This window comes from Bicyclus anynana, chromosome 20 (assembly GCF_947172395.1).
Source record: "Bicyclus anynana chromosome 20, ilBicAnyn1.1, whole genome shotgun sequence".
Lineage (NCBI taxonomy): Eukaryota > Metazoa > Arthropoda > Insecta > Lepidoptera > Nymphalidae > Bicyclus > Bicyclus anynana.
Window position 1 is genome coordinate 3,324,264 of NC_069102.1, and position 20,871 is coordinate 3,345,134.

At 36.5% G+C, this 20,871-nt stretch overlaps 2 protein-coding genes across 3 annotated transcripts in view; one reads left to right on the top strand and one right to left on the bottom strand.

Annotated features, from left to right (window-relative positions):
• Nucleotides 1-17,295, top strand: part of LOC112052870 (repetitive organellar protein) — a 31,375-nt gene extending 14,080 nt beyond the window's left edge. Inside the window, exons 10-21 of the mRNA XM_052887761.1 lie at nucleotides 148-480; nucleotides 644-973; nucleotides 1,108-1,575; nucleotides 1,764-2,144; nucleotides 2,675-3,127; nucleotides 3,456-4,618; nucleotides 5,009-5,248; nucleotides 5,627-5,729; nucleotides 6,888-7,105; nucleotides 13,972-14,091; nucleotides 15,940-16,053; nucleotides 17,148-17,295. Of these exons, the coding sequence (XP_052743721.1) occupies nucleotides 148-480; nucleotides 644-973; nucleotides 1,108-1,575; nucleotides 1,764-2,144; nucleotides 2,675-3,127; nucleotides 3,456-4,618; nucleotides 5,009-5,248; nucleotides 5,627-5,729; nucleotides 6,888-7,105; nucleotides 13,972-14,091; nucleotides 15,940-16,053; nucleotides 17,148-17,192 (3,968 nt within the window). The 3' untranslated portion in view covers nucleotides 17,193-17,295. The remainder of the gene's footprint in view (nucleotides 1-147; nucleotides 481-643; nucleotides 974-1,107; nucleotides 1,576-1,763; nucleotides 2,145-2,674; nucleotides 3,128-3,455; nucleotides 4,619-5,008; nucleotides 5,249-5,626; nucleotides 5,730-6,887; nucleotides 7,106-13,971; nucleotides 14,092-15,939; nucleotides 16,054-17,147) is intronic.
• LOC112052873 (uncharacterized) lies at nucleotides 8,128-20,318 on the bottom strand. Of its 2 annotated transcripts, none has more exons than XM_024092107.2 (3): nucleotides 11,061-11,314; nucleotides 10,136-10,339; nucleotides 8,128-8,901 (listed from the first exon to the last, which is right to left on the bottom strand). In XM_024092107.2, the coding sequence occupies exons 1-3, from the start codon at nucleotides 11,184-11,186 to the stop codon at nucleotides 8,749-8,751; spliced, it is 483 nt and encodes a 160-aa protein (XP_023947875.2). In that variant the 5' UTR covers nucleotides 11,187-11,314; the 3' UTR covers nucleotides 8,128-8,748. The 2 variants fall into 2 exon arrangements, with proteins under 2 accessions (XP_023947875.2, XP_052743728.1); XM_052887768.1 differs by lacking the exons at nucleotides 8,128-8,901; nucleotides 11,061-11,314 and adding exons at nucleotides 18,356-18,489; nucleotides 19,643-20,318 and having other exon boundaries at nucleotides 10,200-10,339.
• Nucleotides 20,319-20,871: the final 553 nt, after the last annotated feature.

A 20,871-nucleotide genomic window follows, 5' to 3' on the forward strand; every position in this document is an offset into this window, starting at 1 on the left:
GCCATATCAACGAAAACGAGCAGTTTAGCTCGTTAAACTTATCTTAGATTGAGTTCACTACAAAGCCTGCTAACAAAATCAAATTATTATTAATAGAAAATACTGTCCTAGTTAAAGTATCTATAATATTTATTCTTCGTTTTTCAGCTCTATATGAAGATAAAAGGAACCTTGAAAACATTTTAAATAGTGGACTAAAGAATGTTGTCGATGACATCAAAAGAAATAACATTTCATGTAAATATGATAACATATCATTTGAAAATGCAAACAATATTGAGAAATATGATATTCTTTTCAAGATTATCAATAATATAATTTCGGAATTAACATTAAAAAATAATTTGCAACAAGCATTGCAGAAAGAAAGCGCAGCCGTCATGGAAATATCAGAGATGATGAAAGAAAAGGAAATACAAATTACAAAACTTCAGGACGAAATTCAGAATTTAAATAAAGCTGTTCAGAATTCTAAAGCTGGTAAGTCAAGAGAAAAATCATTATTTACAAAGTACACATTATTAATATGTTTAAATTGTTGATACTAACTATCAACACAGTTGCTATATATAAAAATAGTTATTTAGTCATTTCAATATTAACCATTTTTTACTGTAATATGTATATTGTGTATTTTTTTCAGAGTTGATAAAACAGAACGAAAAGCACAACATACTGCTAGAAACAAAAGCAAGTGACATACAACAATTGCAGCTAGAAAATCAAACTCTTCGCAACGAGTTAAATGATGTCAAGATACAGTTGGACGTTAAAGTTCACTCCCTCAAAGATAAATTAGTTGATAATGAAAACTTAACTGAAAAATTGAAGGAAACTTACGATTGTCAGATAGATAACTTGAATATGATGATTACGAAATTAACGAATTATTTAAAAGAGAAAACTGCGGAAATAGATTTACTAAGAAACGAGAAAGAAAGGCTACAAAACATCATAGAAGATAATAATAAATGTAAGCAGCTTTTTGTAAATACGAGTAGTTTTAAATAAAGCTTCAATAAACAAAACTATATTCAGTCGCATGATTAATTTTTTTATTTGTGTATTTAATATAATTAAACTAATTGTACATTTCATATTTCGCAGCAATAAAAACTTTAGAAGAACATTTAAAAACACAAAAACAAAATCAAGAAAAACTTATAAACGAGTTTGAATCTGAAAGACTTGTTCTTAAGAACATGGTTACAGTGACAGAATCTGTTATGGAAGATCAAAAGGTCAGCCTTAATAAAATAATAGCCGAAAATACAAAGGCTAATCAGGTTTTGGAAGAAGAAGTGAGAAGTTTGAAACAAATCGTCGAAAGTGAAAGAAAAAGTACAGACGCAAAGCTACAGGACAAGGATGACGCATTTGCAACTCTTTTTAAAGAACTAACTAATTTACGTAACGAAAAAGCGAACATCGAAAAAGAATTAACCTCTGAAAAGGAATCATTCGACAAGCAACTTGCGAAGTTATTAGAGGAAGTGACTGAAAAAACAAGCAAAATAGCGAAATTGTCAGCTGAAAATAACGAGATTCGAGAAAAAATTAATGAACAAACTGAAGGTAGGTGACAATTTATTATCTTAAATTATATTGGTGACCTTCAATAGAGGTTATTGTTGTCAGGTTATCAAACATTCATTAACAGATTGCTGTGGTGATTTTCTGTTTAATTTTTTCCAAGAATTTTTCAGTATTTTACTAAGATTGGATCAGAGTAATAGATTTTCAATGGATTTACAATGTTTTAGGTATTACTTCTTTAGAAGAAAGAACCAATGAATGGAAGATCAAAAATGACACTCTAGAAGTTGAATTTGGACGTAAATTAAAAGAATTGCAAGATGATTTAGACACAAAATGTAAATCCACAAACGAATTAGAAGTTTTACTCAAAAATAAAGAAACAGAGAATGCGGAACTAAAACAGAGAATAATAAAACTTGAATCAGATATTGTCATTTTGGAAAAAGAAAAACTGAATACTGAAAATGAGAAAGCAAAATTCTGTAGAACAGTTGATGAATTAACCGTAAGTCTAGGAAACTATGAAAAGGAAAATAGTGAATCGTTGTCAAAGGCAAAGAAAGAAATCGCGGAATTAAGCATAGCTAATGAACATATGCAGACAAGTGTGTATATTCAACTTATTTATATGTTTTATTATTTCCCCTCCTTTTTACTACAGATTTTAAAGGCAATTTTTATTACTTTGGCTTACTAAAATTGCTAGAAAATGTTATCAATTAATCAAGAGATTACCTCCTTCAAAATAAGTAAAAAATTAATCGCGCTTGTAGCTCGAGAACTGAATTTTATTTTGTAACTTTGTAACCGTCCCATTCTAGTTTCCACTACGTTTAGGTCAAATTGTTAGATTTTCGAAATGCACACCTTTTAGCTATTACCTACCTATGCTATTAACCTACTTTATCCTAATCTGTCGTGCTGGTTGAGTATTTCTGAAGTTAGTTTTTTTTTGGTTACCCTAAACATACTCAGCAATATTAAGGGCTCATACTTGGTGGAGGTAGTCAACGACGTGCAAGGTACAGCCCTTTTATGATCATCTGCGGCGCTCGAGTAACTGCAAAAATCCCCTCTCGTTATTACGTTAGTATTGAAGTTACTGTATATTTTTAAATGTATAGTTTTCTTTCAGAGATAACAAAATTAGAAGAATGTTTGAAATTGGAAACGCAAAAATTTGAAAATGCTGTCGAGGAAAAAGCGAACATTTTGCGCAAATGTTCTATACTAGAAGAATATCAGATGAAAGCTGAAACAGAACAAGAAGTGCGTCTGAAAGAAATAAATGCACTTCAGGATAAAGTGAAAGCATTATCATCTACATCAGAACTAGAAATTAGTGAAAAGGATAGAATAATTAATAACTTAAAAGAAGAAATCGAGAAAATAACAAATAAACTCAACAAAGAATTAACAGATAAAAGAGAATGTCTAGAAAACGCGACAAAACAAATCACAAACAAAGATACTGAAATTCAAGCTTTAAAGAATCAGTTGGACGAAATTAAACAGAAAGAAGAAACTATAAATATTTTGAAAAACGAAAATGAAAAATTAATTAAAGCTATGGGACAAAGGGAGACATGTGAGTTAATGTTGCCATTTTGTTTATTTATGAAAATAAGGAATAGGCATATTAAAAAAATTAAAAAATATATATTGAACTATACCTCTTTGTGATTTCGTTTATATGTAAAAGTTTAATATCAGCAAACATTCCTAAATAATTTCTTGTTGTTTAAGAAACGCATATTATATTTATTGAATAAATGTTTGAATGGATCAAATAGTTTTTATTTCCGGCATCCTTTTAAGATAAAAATTAAGATTACGTAAATGAAATTTGTTGATCCCTTTCATACAATGATGAACACGTAAAAAGTAGTTTTGTCAATTAAATTTATTGTTTTCAGTATCCATTGCTACTCAAGAACACTCAAGTGGCGTATATACGAGACAAATTGAACATGAGCACCTTCAACAACAGGTAGATACTACTTCTACTGACTATTCTTCTATGGAGAGCGTTAAAACCATCACTGACCTAGAAAGAATCATACAGGACAAAAACCGATCAATAACCACCCTACAAAACGATGTTACGTACCTCAAAACCCTGATAGCTGAATCAGAGACCAAATATCTCGATGTCGCCAAGGAACTGGACATGAGCAAGGAGAACTGCCAACAATTATCGATTCAACTGAAGAAAATCGTTCACCAGAAGAACGAAGAAATCGCTGACCTCAAGAAGCAAGTCACCAAAATGAGCGCAACCGAAAATCGTGCGTCGCAAATAATCAAAGTCTCCGCAAAGTACCAAGCGATCATATTGAAGAGAATCGCAGAGATCAAGTCGAACACCGTTTTAAAAGAGTTGACGAACTTCGGCAATACAAATTGCGATAGTGATTTACGAAAAAGTTTGACCGCAGGAACGATTACTATGGAAGATTTGGAAAATTTCCTCGAAACGACAGAAAGGCATATTCGACGTTGCTCTGAAAAGCAGATCGCTTTACAAAAGGAACGGGACCGGTTGACTGAAGTCAATCGGATAAACGAATCTGAAATTATTAACATACGGAAGTTCCTCACCGAATTGTCGGTTAGCATCAAAACATTTAATTCTGTGAAAGAATTGTACACACAGAAGTTAAGTCGAGTCGTTTCTATACAGAGGACTGTCCGGAGGGAAATACTGAGTCTCGATGGACGTATAACTGATGGGGCTATGGGGAAATTGGAGAGAGGCTATTCGGCTGTGATGCAGGATTTGTCGGAATGTGCTATGAACTTAGAGAGGTGGATGGAACGCTGCGTTTCCAGAACAATATCTTCAGAGAAAATTAAGCAAGCGTTCACGAGTGATGACGAGCGTGGATCCCTGTCGTCTGGAAGTTTCCAGAACGCAGGTCTCGAAGTTCAGTTGGAAGAGTTGCACAACTCGTTCCAGAAGCTTCTAGAGGAAGTGGCCCGTGCGCAGAAGGGTGATAATAGGGACGTGCAATCGGTGACAGTTATGGAAGTCCGGACGGAATACGAGGACAAGCTCAACAGGATGAAGGCAAAAATGGTCAGTACCCTCCCCATACTGTTCTTGATCCTTGCCTACCAGGTTGTGTGGTGGTTCTACTTGCAAATGGACTATTGGTGATTGAATAACGTGTTGCTTTAGCTGTGATGACTTGTGAAGTCGATATTTATCAAATAAAATATGTTTTAATGGATGCTTGTTTTGTTTTATTTCCTATTGTTTGTGAGTGTTCATTAAAACATAGTCAGCTAGCGTAGTTATTGCTTGTACAACAAACATACATTGAAAAGGTAAATAGTATTTTTATATAAAAACAAGCATGTTGCATGACGAAAATATATGTATTTTATTGTTTTCAAGCACGTTTTTTATAGCATGTAGTTTTCTATGCCTAATTTGTTTATGTTTAATAATATGAAATGCTTTCAGAAACAATTGTACCAAGAGCAAATAAAGGTGTTCAAAGAGAGACAGCATGAAGATATAATACGGTTGGAGGCAGAGTTAGCGAAGACGCAGAACAAGTTGCAGCAATGCGAGAGTCACATCAAGTCTCTGACCGCAGAGCTGTGGACCGTCGGCGAGAAGTACGTCACGCAAAAGGAGGAAGCTGATTGGCTGAAAAGGCAGCGGTCGGGATCGCTCATGTCCTTGCAGCATGTGCATTCGGTATGTTTGTTTTAATGTAGCACTAGCGACGCCCTGGATGTTCCCGAGATTAGCGCGTTCAATCAAACAAACTCTTCAGCTTTATAATATTAATATAGATTGCTTATGTAGGTAATAATTAACATGTGTTTTTATTTTAACTTTTAAAACTAAACTTCACTACAGTTAGAAATTTACAGGATATCAATATCAGGTAAGTAGGAGGTCCACCCAACTCGGAAAAACATGGCAAGTGGTCTGCGACACAAGTTTGAGGAACTCTGCTTTAAACCATCGATTATACCGTAGATTAAACTATTTATAACGACTTATTATAATCATTAAATGTGGCGTACACGAGGGCGTCATATACACAACTAATAATAGTAACACTTTCAGTCTGGTCTCGGCCCTCCGCAAGAGGAACGCGGCCGGCCCTCCGACACGCACTCCCTGCGCTCGCTGCCCGGCCATAACAACAACAATAAAAATAAAAAAAAAGGTGAGCCATTCATACTGGTTATAACTATACATCCTCATCTATCTTCTATCTATTCTATATCTATTGTTCAGTATTTCCGAAGTGAATTTATAATACGTAATGTTTTATCTATTTCCGAACGACGATTGGCCGTCTTGTTCTGGCAATCCCTTGGTCTCCCTCTCTCTCCAAAAGATGGCGAATTAAAACATATCATGTAAATGTGCTCCTCGAGTTTTATTTAAAAAGCATACATAGTGAACCAGTCTTCTTAAAACATTCAATATCAAATGAAATACTCTATATCTTCTATATTTTATACTAGCGGACGCCCGCGACTTCGTCCACCCTTAGACCACTTTAATCCATCCCTAACGGTAGTATCGCTGTAAAAATGGAGTATCTTCTCCCGTTTTCCCAACATCTCCCTTAACTGCTCTGCTCCTATTGATCGTAGCGTGATGAAAAGTATACTATAACCTGTCCAGGAGTATGAAGAATAATTGTACCCAGTTTCGTTAAAATCCGTTGAGTAGTTTTTGTTTCTATAACGAATATAAAGACAGACAAAAATTTTCCTGATTGCATTTTTGACATCAGTATCGATAACTAATCACCCCCTAATAGTTATTTTGGAAATATATTTCATGTACAGAATTGACCTCTACAGATTTATTATACGTATAGAATACAACAAACACATTCTGACCAGACAACCCGACTTTCTCCAATAGTCCTATGCCATAGATCACATCTCCTCACGACCATAGACAAGTACTATAATAATATAGTAACTACTCTTACAAGAACCCACAGATTAATCAATAATATACAGATGGAGCGTACGGAACACGACGGTGTCGTAGTCCCTCCAAACACAAAATTCAAAAAGTAATACATTCTCGAGTTCTTATTCAATATTATTCAAGAAAAATAGCGTCTCGCGTTTTTATATATTTTAAAAACTGTTCACACAAACTAATGAAATAAGATGGAGTATTTTTTTTATTGGTTATTATTACCAAAATTAAATAATCAATAATTACCAATAAAAAAAAATACTCCATCTTATTTCTTTAGTTGTCAAGGAGACGCGTGACGAGTGTTTATTTTTTATGGGTTTCACCGGCTTCAGTACGTTGCTAAAAACACGTTTTTTTTTTTTTTTAAATCAAACAGAAGGCCGAGGTTTGCACATGTCCGACGAGGAAGGCGAAGTATTCGACAACCGCTGGCTCCGCGAGTTGGCGAGCACGCCGCGCCGCGAGCCCGATGCGCCGCCCGGGCATCGAATCTCGGAACTCCGCTACCGGAACTCGTTGTGCCCGCCGCACCTCAAGAGCTCGTACCCCGCCGAAACGCAGTTCGCGCCCGCCATTCAAGAAGAGGACATCAAGGTGAGAACTTACTCGTGGCATTACTCGTTGGTCCAGTTTCCTGGCTTCAGAAGGCGAGGTCCTGGGTTCGAGGGTTTTTTTTCTGAGAAATTTCTATAAAAAAAAACTGTAAGGAAACTGACACCCCGTGCCTTGAAGAGAAGGTCATGCCGTCGGTCCCGATACGTTATTTTATGATGCTTCAAAGTTTGTCAGGAGCATACCAAAAGTAACCTATCATACTATAGCTACCATAAAGTACACAATAGGATAGTTCACACTTTTTTTTAATTTTTTTTTGAGACGCGATTACTTAAAAATTTTAGTTTTTAAATATGTTTTTGACAATACGAGCCAAAACGCCTGTCGGCCATGATGGTCTATTATATTTGAACTGTTTCATGACGTCACTATAACAAATCCCTTACAAACGGAGATTGAGCAAAATATTTGTTGACAATTAGTTTGACGTTTATTAGTAAAATTGTGACGTCACAAAATAGAGGACAGCGTTTTTGTATGATTTTTAAATTAAGTTTTATAAGAAATCCTTAACTTTTATTAATAATTCATATCGATATATTTTTAACCCTTATTTCATGTACTATACGAAATTAATATTGTTTGTATTTAATTTGATATGAGTCAATTACCATATTATGAAGTTTTGATTGTGGTGGAGGACCCTTGAAAGCTGTTAACCTTTCAAAGTCACCACAGTCCAAACACCATCATTGGCTAATGGCTACCATACCTATCTTATCTATGGTTACCTGTGGTAGGATAATGGGCTGACAATTTTTCTATTGCTATGAAGTTCAACTGGCCAGCTAGGTTGGTACATAATACTAATATTATAGAGGAAAGTTTGTGGTATCATAAAGGGTCTACTGAACCAATTTTGAAAATCCTTACTCCACCAGAAAGCCATATCATGTGAGAGTCATGGCTTTTTATTTCCCCGTATTCTCACGGAAACGGGAACTACGCGGGTGAAACCGCGGGGCGTCGGCTTGTATTTAAATATAAATAAAACACCCACATTTACAGTATGATCAATTAATATTTGACAGAAATCACATATATTTTATTTTCAAATACAGTGGGGACTGTACATTTTATAGCGTTATAGGGAGTGGTCGTTAAATGGAAAGAAGAAAAATGTATGAGTAAATATTTTTCGTCAGTACACAGTGATTTTCTTTTATTAGCCATGTTTATTATTTGAAAGTTTGTGAGCAACTAAGGAAATGAAAACGTATTAAGTCTATGACTGCTTATTAGTCATGGTCAACAACAGTCTACACGGGCAATCCCAGTTTTTAAACAAAAGAACGAATTTCTCAGAAAGTGTTTTTTGCATGATGCCTACAGTCGAGTTTATTACGGGCTAGGATAATAAAGCGTCAAAAGAATATAGACAGTTGCGCGGTTTTAACTAATTATGGCAACTTAAAGGGTACTTTTTATTACTTGATTGTCGTTATAGAGAGTGGGTGTAATGTATCATAATATGGAAAGCAAGCTAAACCAATCAAAGCCACGTGATTTGGACGCATTAGCGAGTTTAACGTTAAATTGAGTGAGTTTAAACTGTATGTATAATTAAGAAATGTATCAAATATTATATTGAGGTACATATGTTGTTTTCGATTGTACTTGTATTAGTAGGATCTATCCCACTGGTAAGCGAATTTTTTATAAATCTCCATACAGGCTTTCGCATCTTGCACAGAATCGTGTTCACCGTCTTGTATGATTCGTCCTAGATACTCCCTAGCCAAGGTTTGCAATGCTACTGGTTGGTTATTCCTCATCTGAAACAAATCAACATACATATAAATAAAATTAAAGTGTCTGTCTGTGATTTCAAAATAATTGTGTTATATCAAGTGCTTATAGTTATTTATATCATACAAAATCAGGTTTTTTTTTATAAATTTTTGTCTATCTGTCCGGTGATTGTTTAAAATTTATACTAATATTATAATTAGAGGTATAAAGTTTGTGAGGCTATAGGGCAATCTCTAGACTTATTGAAAATTGTTTTACCAATAGAAATATCTATATACGTCTTTAACAAGTAAAAGTTTTACATACATAGTTTTTGTTTCCGTAGGAATAAGGGAATAAAATATAGCCTACAAAATATAGCACTCGGGATAGTGTAGCTTCCAAACAGTAAAAGATTTTTTCAAATCGGTTCAGTAGTTTCGGATCCTATTCAATGCAAACTAACAAACAATAAAATCTTTCCTCTTTATATTATTAGTACCTATAGATAAACCGTTTGATCAGCCAAAAAAGTATTTCAAAAACCAAAAGTAAGCATCATTATCATATCAGCCGATGGACGTCCACTGCAGAACATATGCCTTTTCCAAACATCACGATTGTAAGCCGTCTGCATCCAGCAAATACCCGCGATTCGCTTGATGTCGTCAGTCCACCTTGTCGTCATTCCAGCACCTTGGGACCCCAACGTCCCTCGGCTCTTCGAACTATGTGCCCCGCCCATTGCCACTTCAGCTTCGCGACACGTTGAGCTATGTCGGTGACTATGGTTCGTCTGCGGATCTCCTCATTTCTGATTCGATCACGCAGAGATACTCTTGGCATAGGTCGTTCCGTCGCTAAATATGGGCCTCATAAGGCCCATAGTTGGCGACCAAGTCTCGGAACCATAGGTCGTCACTGGCAACACGCACCGTTCGAAGACTTTTGTCTTTAGGCATTGTATAATGCAATATTAAGTAAAATTATATGTGTGGATATGACCTCTGCCTCCGATTCCGGAGGGTGTGGGATCGATTCCGGTCCGGGGCATGCACCTCCAACATTTCAGTTGTGTGCATTTTAAGAAATTAAATATCACGTTCCTCAAACGGTGAAGGAAAAACATCGTGAGGAAACCTGCATACCAGAGAATTTTCTTAATTAGTCAGCATGGTGGACTAATTGGACTAACCCCTCTCATTCTGAGAGGAGACTCGAGCTCAGCAGTGAGCCGAATGTGGGTTGTGAATGATGAAGTAAAATTACTTAACTCACCAAGGGCCCGTAGGTTGCCAAGTCTCGTCGATTGCGCTCCGGATGTGATAAACCCAAGGCGTCAAGGTCAAAATGCAGAGAATGTCCGACCAAGATGGCCCCGTTGAGTATTTGTTGAACCATTATCTGGACCTTTGGGAAGTCGCTCCCATTCAACAAGTGTTGTCTCTTGATGCCGCTGACGCAGGTTCTGTAGTCAGTCACCTGTAGGGATGCCAACATTTGTTCAAATAAATGGCCTCAATAGCTCAACGGTAAGAACGGTCGGACTCATCGCCGAGGGTTGGTGGTTCGATTCCCACCCCGTTGGACTATTGTCGTGCCCACTCCTAATACAGTCTTTCCCGACTAGTTGGAGGGGAATAGGAATATTGGTCATCAATCAAAAATATGCTTAGTAGACTTAAAGAAAATATAGTATTTTATAGATTTGGCAAAAAATTGATGAAGATAATTATAAATAAAGTCCTTTGTTATCCATTTATTTAGTAAAAAAATCACATTTAATTTTAAAATCTAAAATAAGAGTGACCCATGGTTTTTCACATTTAATTTTAAAATCTAAAATAAGAGTGACCCATGGTTTTTCACATTTAATTTTAAAATCTAAAATAAGACTGACACATGGTTTTTCACATTTAATTTTAAAATCTAAAATAAAGAGTTTCACATGGTTTTTCACATTTAATTTTGAAATCTAAAATAAGAGTGTGACATGGTTTTTCACATTTAATTTTAAAATCTAAAATAAGAGTGACACATGGTTTTTCACATTTAATTTTAAAATCTAAAATAAAAGGTGTCACATGTTTTTTTAACATTTAATTTCAAGACAGACCCGAAATATATTACAAATTGTACTATAATAGTTATAGTACAATTTGTACTTTGTACTATATTTGTGTGCCTGTGCTGCAACCCTCACCTGTGCTGTCGGCTTCACGTACTCGTCTATAACGACATTTCCAATCTCGTTGACTACAGAGACCCTCGCCAGGATACTGCGGTTCCCACTCCCTACCATTTCACAATCAATTGCGTACCTCACCATCTTGATTATTTTATTTGTGTTTTATTTTTTTTTTATAAATTGCTCGCTAAAAGCTCCTTTAGCATGGGAATGATGAAATATGTGCGATCGCTTCCTTTAAATACCCCGATGTGCTATACCTAAGTACATATCAGTAGTTCCGTAGGATAAAGGATTGATTTGATTACGACAGATCTTTACAAAGAGTACCGACTATAGACAATATACATATTTTCTGCGTAATACTTTTGCGTAGGTTTAGTACCTATTAATTTGTCTGTGCTACCAGAGATTATACGTTATCGTTGCGATAAATGCCTGTATAGTTGGCGATAAAATAACTTGATGTCAATGCCACCATAGTATCGATAATTCGATGTTACTCAACTAGATTATCGTATACTTATAATTTTGTTTGTTTTATACTTTTGATATTGTTTGTTGATTTTTTTTTTATTGAGAAAGAATACAATAGGGAACTTAAGCTAACTTATCCTAATAACTATACAAATCATGCCCACGTGGAATGGTGGCAAGAATACTGGCTGTTTGTTGATTGCATTTTTTAACCGACTTCAAAGAAAGGAGGAGGTTATTAATTCGTTTTTTCACTTTTTAGTTTAAGAAGTTTTTAGTTTAGAATTTAAGTTACATTTTTGTGATTTTTAAGTCGGTTGTATTTTTTTTATTATGAACTCACTCACGAACGCCGTGTATGGACGATGTCACGTTGACAGCGTAAACAATCGAAACGAACGAAATCGATACCTATCGACTATTTAATCGTGTAGAGTATCGCTATATACATGCGTAAGTAGGTACGCGTCTATAAGATAAGATAAAGTGCACAATGCAGTCATTGATAACATATAAATTTTATCTCTCATTTATTTTTTTATATATATTTTTTATTTTTTACAATTTTAATAAACAAAATAATGATAAAAAATTAAAAATCTGCTCCTCCACTTGACTTGACAGTCAGGATACCAGATCTAATTAAGTCAGGGATTTTTCAATAACCTTATGTTTTTCAATTACCATTTACCACGTCTAAATTCCTACTACCGCAGCGCATCTATATTTCTACTACCCGGGGAAATCCCTAAACATGGCTCCAAAAAACCTTTTACGATATTTGATATCCATGAGATGTGTGATTAGGGTGGACATGGTTTTAGTGAAAATAAAGACAGTATATTTAATTATCAAAAATGTTTCAAAATGTTTCAAAATGGATTTCTTTTTTTATTATTTTAGACACATAAAACACATTTTTTCATTGTGACCGAGACGTTTACCATATCTTAGTGGAATGTGTCCGAAACGAAGTACAGTTTAAAGAGTTTGCTGTGATAAATGTTGTTTTAGGAACCCTTGCTGGCAGGGGTTCCTAAAACAACAAACGCAAGATTTTTGTACAAAATAGTAAAAGATAATTTACATAATCATCATCATCATCATCATATCAGCCAATGGACGTCCACTGCAGGACATAGGCCTTTTGTAAGGACTTCCAAACATCACGATACTGAGCCACCTGCATCCAGCGAATCCCTGCGACTCGCTTGATGTCGTCAGTCCACCTGGTGGGGGGTCGGCCAACACTGCGCTTACTAGTGCGGGGTCGCCTTTCCAGCACTTTGGGACCCCAACGTCCATCGGCTCTTCGAACTATGTGCCCCGCCCATTGCCACTTCAGCTTCGCAACTCGTTGAGCTATGTCGGTGACTTTGGTTCTTCTGCGGATCTCCTCATTTCTGATTCGATCACGCAAAGATACCTTAGTACCATGCTCAATGACCTCAGCAGCGTTTCTCAACAGGTGGGCCTGAAAATGAACATGGGCAAAACAAAAATAATGTGTAATGCTCATATATCGCTCCACCCAGTTATAGTTGAGAACGCTGCACTCGAAATTGTAGACGAATACGTATACCTAGGACATATGATCCAGTTAGGTAGGTCCAATTTCGAGAAAGAGGTGAACCGTCGAACCCAACTCGGCTGGGCTGCATTCGGGAAACTTCGCGACATCTTTTCGTCCGAAATTCCTCAGTGCCTGAAGACAAAAGTCTTCGAACAGTGCGTGTTGCCAGTGATGACCTATGGTTCCGAGACTTGGTCGCTAACTATGGGCCTCATAAGAAGGCTCAGAGTCACACAGCGGGCGATGGAACGAGCTATGTTAGGATTTACATAATAGGTAATGTTAATTAGTCTTAAGATAGTTTTAATTAAAGAACAACGTTTTACCTTAGGTTAGGTTTTACATTACGAGAACTACATAGTCACTTTAGTGAGTAACTCTTTAAAAGAGAATAAAAAAAATAAATAACCGTTGAGGAGTTCCAGTAAATGTCCTTCGTCTTCATCATCAGACCTCATAACCTATGTACGTGGGAATATCTCATCAACAGGAATCGATCAAGCCCAATCACAAGGTAGCTACTGTAAATCATTCAGGAGTTCCAACACCTGTCCTTCGGCTCCATCATCAGATCGACTCCAGACCTTCATCCAGTTGTAGTGCTTTAAAGTGGTTAATGGAAAAAATATAAAACGCTATAGTTGCCCTTACGATTTTAGAAAGTCCTCCTCGATTTGTTCAGGATCCCATCATTAGATACCACCTCAGGACCGTTTCAAACAAAAAAATAATTATTGAAATCGGTCCCGGTGTCTTAAAGTAATGAGGTAACATACATACAAATAAAAAAAAACATACAGTCGAATTGAGAACCTCCTCCTTTTTCCACCGATATCAAAAAATATCAATACTAAAATAAATAACATTCTTTTTCAGTGTGCAAGTGGCATCAACATGTCGGTAGGCGGCCGGCAGCGCAAGGAGGTCGGCATCACCGCATACAAGAAGCCCGGCCCGCCCACTCCCAGCAAGCAGGCCGGACGCCTCTCCGCCACGGTACTAAAGCGTTTCTCGGTTTCTTTACACTCAATCGAGCAGAGGCGGATTATCAGTAAGGCAAACTAGGCACGTGCCTAGGGGCGCGCGAGCCCAGAATTTTTGAATAAATAAAGAAAATGACATATCGACGATTAAGAACTAAATGCTGATCTATAATCTAAATCTTTAATGATATATTCATAACGCACCATCATCTCTCAAGACCTATTTCCCAGAGCAGGGAGGAATCATGAATTTCGATGTTAGTTCTGTCGTCCCTCTTGATTTCTTCACAGTAATAACGTCATATTTCATTCGAGCATTATTTTCGATTGGTCCTGATCTACTAAAGGGTTTGATGATACAATGTCATCGTAATTGCAAGAACAACTAGATAAAATTTATAGTATTTTGATGGCCCTTTATGGCCGGTACAGGGGCGCCGATAAAGTGATTGCCTAGGGCGTTCTGGACCTTTAATCCGCCACTGCAATCGAGTGTATACTACAGCCCTACTCGATGTGCACTGCCCCCCTAGCCACGTGGCACGTCGATTCTCTTTCTACGATCGCTAACGCTTCGACAACTAGAAAGTATGGGAATGACATATCTTGATCACGTGACCTGTCGATGGCAAATGTCATTCCCATACATCTTACTAGCTTTCGAAGCGTTAGCGATCGTAGAAAGAGAATGGACGTGTCGCTTGACTAGGCGGGCTGTTTAAATCGATCTCCTATTAAAAAGTGATAGCACAATCAGCGACCAAAAAACGTCACCACTCAATGAGTGCCAAACACAACTTCTTGGCACTCAATTCAAGTAGTCGCATTTGCAAATTAAACCTTTAACTCAATCCTTAAGTTTGAATTTGCTCTGAAATTGGGATTTTATTGAATAATGAATAATAAAATATTTAAAGGCTTGTAGGTATAATTTTCTTTACCAATAATTCTAAAACTGTCAAAGAAAAATTGGCCAGTTTTTATAAGTGACTAGCGGACCCGGTCAAGCTTCGCTTTGACTTATGTGCAATTCTTCCTTACCTCTAGCCTACCCCTACCCTACCCCTTGACTCTTAAACGTTTGTATGGGAAATAGAAAAGGGTCGTTTTTATGGTTTTCCCGGCAATAAATCAAATTTTTCTCACCTTTTAAACCTTCCCTATACCTCCACAAACATTTCAAGACCAAGATAAGATAAATCCGTTCAGCCGTTCTCGAGTTTTAGCGAGATTAACGAACAGCAATTAATTTTTATATATATATAGATATTTTCTACATGATTGTGCGTCCTTTTATTATAAGAGGTTTCTAGGACCACTGCCTTCTGTATCCGACCCTTGATCCAACAGTTAAGCAAAAGCTTTATGGTGTATTGACTGAAATGACTATCAGAACAACTTAATTGAATCCAGCCTTCAAGGTTTTTGACCAATCAGAACGTGTGTGTTGGGTTTTGTTTGCAAACAAAATTAAAAACTAATAATTATAATTGGATTTTTTAATTCGATACAAAAAAAAACATTATAAATAGAAAAATACAGTTGTATGTACCAGCATTTATGGTTGCAATAGTTAGTCATAAATAATAACTGTGTTGTAACAGTTGTAAAAACTTGGATGTATAATAAATATATATATCAGAACGACTATTTATTTTGTTAAATTTTTTATTATGTTAAAAAATAATGGTAAAAGAAAAAACACAACTATTATTATTAGCATCATAATTTTCATACATTCAATTATTACTGACGGACTCTCTCTCTGTCTCTGAGAACTGTACTCATAATGAACTTCGTTCATTACATAATGCCCCCTTCTACCAGTATTCAATGCATTGTGATTGTTTTCCTTTGTCAGGACTCTGAACTGCGCGAGTCCCTGCGCATCGAGGCCGACCCCGGCGCGCGCAAGACTAGCACTCCCTCCCGGATTCGCTCGCTCTTCCGCGCCGCCAAAAACGATACCACTGAAGTAAGTACCGGCAAAAAAGGAGAAATAATGGGGATGATGACTAGGTTTGAATATATTGATTTTTATGATACATTCGGGTAAATAAGGTCAATGTTAACTAATTTATACATAAAAAGCAAACATTGCCTGGATATTTGCAAAATAAATAAGATTATAAAATTTCAAATTCTATTAAATTTTTTTTTATCGTAATTAGATGAAAATTCATACAGTTTTAGCTTCCTTACATTAAATGTGACATTTATCAATAATTGAACTATAAACATAAACGCACAAATAACAAAGATATTAGTGATTTTGTTTGAACGCCCATACAAACTTAACGATCAGCGAGCCAACGACGTCACTAAATCGTGCCATTTTGTATGGGGCGTTTTTCAGAGATCCGCGGCAGCGCTGCAAATCTGACCCTTTAAATCCCTGTAGCTCCAAAAGTAATGATCGCAGATACCCTGTTGCTTTTACAAAATTGCTTTTCTATAAGCATACTCTTAATTTACATATAATTTAAAAAAACCGTCATCATCCCTATTATATTTACTTAAATAATCATAAGCCCAGTCAGTCAGCAGCCAGTTTAAATATATTGATTTTTATGATACATTCGGGTCATTGTTAACTAATTTATACATAAAAAGCAAAGATTGGCAGGATATTTGCAAAAACAAAATGGCGGCGGAGTTGTTCCAGTCATATGACTCAGAAGCCTCAATAGCTCAACGGTAAGAGCGGTCGGACTCATCACCGAGGGGGTGGGGGTTCGATCCACGCCTTGTTGGTCTATTGTCGTACCCACTCCTACACAGTCTTTCCCGACTAGTTGGAGGGGAATGGGAATATTGGTAGCGGTATTACCGGTTGCGCCGCTATTTGTTGTAATTTGTCTATTTCTCTTGACGCGATATGTCATTGGACACATGTGAGCCCTACTGATGAGAACCACTGTATAATGAGAATGTGAGCTTTTCAATTTCAATAGTTCATTTACCAAAAGATCCAAGATTCTCAAATAAGAGTCTAATCGACTATTTTTTTCGGTATTCGATTATGATTCAGATGCTATTAATAAAATGAAAATTTTTGATTATTTGCAGGGAACCCCACGCAGAAGACTAAGCAATATATTCAGGAAGAAATAATCTGAAGCCTGCACCCACCACGCCGCCTAATAATTTGCATTTAAATTTCGAATAAATTTTATTAATTTATTACAATTAAAACAGGTTTATTGATTTAGTTTTATTCCATTGTTTTGCAGGTCACTTTGTTCACGTGATCTTTCCCGCACTTACAATACAAACACTTTAGCGTACGTTTTCATATAAGAGGATACGCGGCACACGCCTTGGTCGTCCTATTGCTAAAGCGTTAGCTTTAGCGTTCTATATTCTGTGGGTTATATGCATTTGAGCCGTGATAGCCCAATGGATAGACTCTGCCTCCGATTCCGGAAAGTGTGGGTTCAAATCCGGTCCGGGGCATGCACCTCCAACTTTTCAGTGGTGTGCATTTTAAGAAATTAAATATCACGTGTCTCAAACGGTGAAGGAAAACATTGTGAGGAAACCTGCATACCAGAGAATTTTCTTAATTCTCTGTGTGTGAAGTCTGCCAATCTGCATTGGGCCAGTGTGGTAGACTATAGGCCTAACTCCTCTCATTCTGAGATGAGACTCGAGCTCAGCAGTGAGCTGAATATGGGTTGATAATGATGATGATGCATTTGGGATGAGAGGATGTTTGTACAAGCCAATGTCGCCAATTATCCCCAAAACGATTAGTTCGATTTTGTTGCAGTTTTCAGTGATAGGTTCAAGTCTGATTGGTGTGTAATCTGAAAACTCACCAGTGGTTCTTACACGTGACCAAGTGAAGAGGAATATGAAAAATATCGTCCAATAACGGCATAGTTCTAGTACCATCTCTTTCATCCCAATTCAATGAAGTACCACGTGAAGCCACTGGAATGTCTCTCAAAAAGTTCTAAGTGACTACAATCTTACCTGATAGTAAGTGATGATGCAATCTTAGGTGGAAGCGGGCTAAATTGTGCTAGAAGGAGGATGAAAGTCCACAACCCCTTTCGGTTCCTACACGACATCGTATCGGAACGCTAAATCGCTTGGCGGTACGTCTTTGTCGGTAGGGTAACTAGCCACGGCCAAAGCCTCCCAGCTAGACCTGGACCAATTAAGAAATCCTCGATCGACACAGCCGGGGATCGAATCCAGGACCTCCGTCTTGTAAGTCAACTGCGCTGCGCCACGGAGAACGTAAAATTATTCAGATAGATAGAGCCTACCGTTGTCTGCAGATTTTATAAATTTCCATGCATGCTCTAGCGTCTTCCAGGGAGTCGTGTCCGCCGATCTGTATGATTTGCCCCAGGTATTTCCATGCCAAGGACTTAAGAGATACGGGTTGATTGTTTCTCATCTAAAAAAATTAAATACATATATAACTTTAATAGTAGTAGAGTAGATTTCATGTCTCTATGGCGGTTTTTGATATAGGAACCAATTGTTGCTATATAAAGCTAAAGAGTTTGTCTGTTTGCTTGTACGCGCTAATCTCAGGAACTACTGGTGCGATTTGAAAAATTCTAGATAGCCTTTTTATTGAGGAAAATTATAGGGTATATATTATCCCCATACTCCTACGGGAACCACGCATGTGAAACCGTGAGGCGTCAGCTAGTGTTTTATACAAACAATATCATTATATTATAGAGCCACACTTCATCCACCCTAAAATTGCTACAAGCTGGAACAGCACTTAGAATGTCTCTCAAAAAATTCTAAGAGTTTTTTTATTCTTTACAAGTTAGCCCTTGAGTACAATCTCACCTGATACCTAGTAAGTGATGATGCAATATTAGATGGAAGCGGGCTAAATTGTGTTTGGAGGAGGATGAAAGTTGCCACACCCGACACAGCCCTTTTGAAATAAAAAAAAAATCCGAGCAGATTGAATTTTACAGTAGTACCAGTACTGTCTACTATACTACAAGCCTTTCTTGATGATTTACTAACAAACAAATTAAAAACCAGGGTATAAATCGCTAGTCATTTAACAACTTATAATAATTTTATTTAACTTGATCTTAAATTTATGAAAATAAATTTGATTAATAAGTTTAGAACAATTAGATATGGTTAATATATTTTATAGAACATTTTAGAAATAAACCATACATAATTTAAAATGAAAAGTTATGAAATGACACGCGTTTTCTACCTTCATTTCTAATTTCTTTGTTAGTAATCTCTTATCAAAGAAAGGTTGTAGTATAGGCATCTTATTATATATAAATTATGTGTGACGTTGTTTGTCCTTGATAGACTCCATATACTACTTAACTAATTTTAATCTTTGCACACTATGTGCATATTGATCCAGCTTGAAAGATAGGATAGGGTAGTAGGGAAGAAGTGCTTTAAGCGAAGTTTGACTGGGTCCGCTAGTTGTTTTAGAATTTTAGCACTATCAAAGTAACAAAACTTTGACACTTAACAACAATAACCAAGTTAGCAATGTTTGTAAAGCTCAAATAAATTATAATTAACTTTTTTATTAATTTACAACTCACCAAAGAGTCGCAGGTTGCCAAATCTCGCAATCTGTGCTCTGGATAGTGTAAATTTAAGACGTCAAGGTCAAATTTCAAAGAATGTCCAACTAAAATTTTCTCTTGGAGTATGGATATGACCTTCTTCCGTACCGTAAAAAAGTCTATACCATTTACTAAGTCTTCTGGTGTGATTCCGCTGTAGGGGGTCCTGTAGTCGGTCACGGGTTCTATAGGTTGCACATACTCGTCTAAAACGACATCACCAAACCAGTCAACTATCGAGACCCTCGCTAGTATACTTTGGCACCCACGATATCCACTCCCCACCATTTCACAATCGATTGCGTAGTAGCAATATTCCATTTCTTTTTAAATTAATTATGTTGTTTTTTTTTTATAAAACTTTAATCAAGTTGCACACACACAAAGTCTAAAATCCGAAATTCTTTTTTTTCCAAATGAGAATGATGATGATGTATGATTTGTTTTGTCGTCTTGAGTCTCTCAGGTCGACGGACTCGACGGTCGTTCGCTTGACCGCTTAACGCTTTCTCTCCTCACCAGTCACCCTAACCGTAACCACAGGGCAAAGAAAATAGAAATACAAATATTCTTAAAGTCCTACGGACGGACAATGGACATGTTTATTGTTTTTAATAGGCCGTACAGACATGAGACAGGTACAGACTACTTTAGTATTTTAGTCAACTACGTACAATTTTTCGGCGGTAAATCCAAAAATTGTTCGTACTCGACTAAAATACTAGAATAGTCCGAACTAGGCTTAAAAGATGCTTGTAGAACGGAAAGTACCGACCATAGATATTTTTTCTTTTTATAGTCGCGTCCAGAATGAAGTTGACCAAGCCTTAGACTAATTATAAAAGGACTAGTTTCGCACCAAATTCAATAGGTTGACCGGTGAAAGCTTACCACAGCTGGCGCCATCAGCGCTGCCTAAGTATGTTATTGTCTGTGGCGTTTTATAGCGGAAAATTTAAAAGAGGTGGCGCAATTTCAAAATGAATTCAATTTCTATGTTTTGCCTTTACAATCTGTATGCGGATTTATATACGCGTGAAGTATTCTTTGATTCGCGTATTCATGTACGACATATTATTCATTTAGATACTGGTCGACTACCTACAGACGAATATGCACCAATACCTTTAGTCCGATGATAACTTTATGAAATCTCGGAAATTAACTGCGGGCGTCATAAATTACTATAAAATCATTACGTGTGA